The sequence below is a fragment of the Crocuta crocuta genome, unplaced genomic scaffold, assembly GCF_008692635.1.
Source record: "Crocuta crocuta isolate KB4526 unplaced genomic scaffold, BGI_CrCroc_1.0 scaffold267, whole genome shotgun sequence".
Taxonomy (NCBI): domain Eukaryota; kingdom Metazoa; phylum Chordata; class Mammalia; order Carnivora; family Hyaenidae; genus Crocuta; species Crocuta crocuta.
In genome coordinates this window covers 2,020,720-2,023,668 of record NW_027531899.1, presented here as the reverse complement: position 1 = coordinate 2,023,668, position 2,949 = coordinate 2,020,720, and the positions used below count along the sequence as shown (strand labels likewise).

General features: G+C 56.3%; 1 protein-coding gene across 1 annotated transcript in view; it reads right to left on the bottom strand.

The window, feature by feature from the left end:
• YIF1B (Yip1 interacting factor homolog B, membrane trafficking protein) overlaps positions 1 to 113 on the bottom strand; it is a gene marked incomplete at its 3' end in the record, with an annotated part of 8,141 nt that extends 8,028 nt beyond the window's left edge. The window contains exon 1 of the mRNA XM_077773635.1: positions 17 to 113. Coding sequence (XP_077629761.1) covers positions 17 to 59 — 43 coding nt within the window. The remainder of the gene's footprint in view (positions 1 to 16) is intronic.
• Between the last annotated feature and the right edge of the window lie 2,836 nt (positions 114 to 2,949).

The following is a 2,949-nucleotide window of genomic DNA, read 5'->3' as shown; positions in this document are numbered from 1 at the left end:
CACGTACGCCACTTACGCTGCCGGGGCGTCCCCGCCGCCGCCAAGCCTGCCGGGTGCATCCTTCACCGCCGCAGCCGCTGCCGCTGCCGCCGCCCTAGCCGCGGTTCGAAATGTGCCCGCCCGGCTCCCGTAGCCACGCCCCACCGACGACGCGACAACCAATAGGCATAACGATCGAACCGAGGCCACGCCCCTCGCGGAGGCCTGGACCAGTTGGCAGCGGGCAAGAGGCGGGGAGCAGAGGCCGGTGGTGTAAGGCGAAAGTCAGCACCTAGAGGGGCGGGTGGGCGGAGCCATAGGCGGTCTTGCGCATGACGGGAAATGCAGGTATCGGGAGAGGAGACCTATGGGAAATGGAGTTCTCTATGTAGACGGACGCTCAATTTGGATCGCGGAGAGCACTAGGGAGCCAGGGAAGGGTGTGGAGCAGAAGAGATCCATTTGTGTTCTCGAGGGCCTAAGCGGAGTTGTGCAGACTCTAACTGTTGTACAATTTTGGCCGACCTTAGGTATTAAAGTGAATACACAGAGTGAGAAAAGGGCACCTAATAAGTCAGGTAGGAGGAACCAGGTGTCTTTCTTTGGAGATATCTTTAAACATTTTCCCAGAGAGTCATAAAAATGCTCTTGCGTTGCGACCCGGCTTCCCCTGTCTGCCAAAAACGCTCTGCAACCTCCAGCAACACACAGCACACACCTGCCAAGTGAGGAGCCTTAAAAGTTGTTTCCTTAATCTCTCTCTGTCCCTCAGTCTCCCCCTATCTCTCCCCCTTCTCTGTCTCTCCGTCTCCTCCACTTATCTCAGGCAAAAATAATGGTAGAAGTGACTTCTGGGTAGTGATAGCACTCCGGAAGGCTGTCAGCAAGTGTCCGTGTCACTGTGGCTTTCCCTTTCCTCCTCTGAGATCTTTTCTAGGAAACTTGAGGACTGTTCCTGGTCTCTCAGTTATTGAGTCCTGGCTCAGTCGCGGTCCTTTTTACATGAGTGAGGCTCCCCCATTCCCCTTCTGCACCTCCGGCTTAGCATCTATCCCTTGGGCTCCACTACCACATCTTCACCTTCAGCTCTCCCTTCTCTTCTAAGTTCTTCCGTGACTATTTTGTAATAGTAATTTATTAATACGCAAGTGTTTTGGCTTCCTGTTGGCCTCAACCAGTTTTGTGACTAGTCCATTTTTAAGCCTAAATATTCTCATCTGTTTCATGGGAATAATACAGGAGAGGTTGAGGATTCGATTCAAGCCTCCTGCGTCCACAGGGCCTGGCGTGTTGTAAGCCTTTGATCACTGGCAGCTACAGTTACTGGTTTTATTATCAGGTGTCTCTTCCTGTTGGTTGTCAGCCTCAAGTTGGGCTCTGCCCCTAGAACTGCCACAGTTTCATAAATAGAGCCAGCTAGGGTGTGTCTGAGCTGGGCCCTAAGCCCCACTCCTCTGCCGTTCCGGTGTGGTGGGGATTCCTGGCTGCCCTCCATAGGCCTTTAGGGGGAGTGCTGAGTTACAGCTGCAGGGGGATGTGAAGAACAGGGAACAGGGAAGGAAAATTCCCCTTAAACAGAGGTGTGATTCTGGTTCTACCAGAACGGGGGCTCACTCGTATTCAGCCCCCACCCCCCCTTTTTTTTTTTGTAGGCTCCACACCCAGCATAGAGCCCAACGTGGGACTCAAACACACAACCTTGAGATCAAGACCTGAGCTGACATCAAGAGTTAGATGCCCAATCGGGGCTCCTGGGGTGGCTCAGTCGGTTAAGCGTCGGACTTCGGCTCAGGTCAGATCTCACCGTTCGTGGGTTCGAGCCCCACGTCGGGCTCTGTGCTGACAGCTCAGAGCCTGGAGCCTGTTTCAGATTCTGTGTCTCCCTCTCTCTCTGCCCCTCCCCCACTCATGCGCGCGCGCGCGCGCGCTCTCTCTCTCTCTCTCTCTCTGTCTCAAAAATAAATAAACCATAAAAATTAAAAATAAAAAAAAGAGTTGGATGCCCGATTGAATGAGCCACCCAGGTGCCCCTCACTTTTTTTTTTTTCCTAGTTACCTTTAATGTCTCAGCTCAGATATCCCCTTCCTCAGGTAGTTTTCTTGACCTCCCCAAACTGGACCAGTTATCTCTTCTGGATTCCTGTGGGCTCCACAGCCCTTTAGGCTTGGCGCATCCCAGCTCGGGTCACTCTGCCTGTGCTTCCCTCATCAGACCCCTGACCCTCTGGGCTGTCGCTCCGTTGAAGCGACAACAGGGTCTGGGAGCCCCCTGAGGGCAACGTCTAGAACTTGAGGACAAGGTCCGGAACTGTCTTGGTCACTGCTGTGTTCCCAGCATCATTCACCAAAGGGCCAGGCACAGAGTCGGCGCTGAGCAAATATTTGAGCTAAGGCACCCCCTCTGGCCATGAGCTCACAGACGACGCCTGCCTCTGTGGTGTCCCTCATTGCACAGGCGTCCGCTCCGGGTGGACGCAACCCCGCGCCACAGCGCACGACGTGGCGAATGGAGCAAGGACTGGATTTCACTTTGTCGTCTTGTCCCGGCAACCACGCGCCTGGATGCAGTGCACGGTGTGTGCCGCCTGGCGCGAGAGCCCCCGACGAGTCGGGGAGCAACTTCTCGGTCTGCGAGAGGAAGAAGTTCGAATTTTCTCTAACATAGGGAGCTGCGACTCCTGGGCGGAAGAGAAGGAAGGAATGGAGGAACCCCCTACCCTTTCCGTCCCGTTGGAGTCCTGAGTCCGGGAACGCGCTGCTCCTCCCTCTCCGCCCTCACCGCCCTCACACCTGGCGCTGGGGCGTGCCTCAGTTTACCGGAGGCGGGGCGTCCGTCCACCCCCGCCCCTCTCCTTTTCCCTCTTCCTCTTCGGGGCGCTAGCAGGCGCGCGTCGAGCACTGCCGGAACTGAAGCTGGGCTCCCGGCGGCCGGGAGGGCGGGGGCCACGTCAGCGGGGCGGCGGGGGCCGT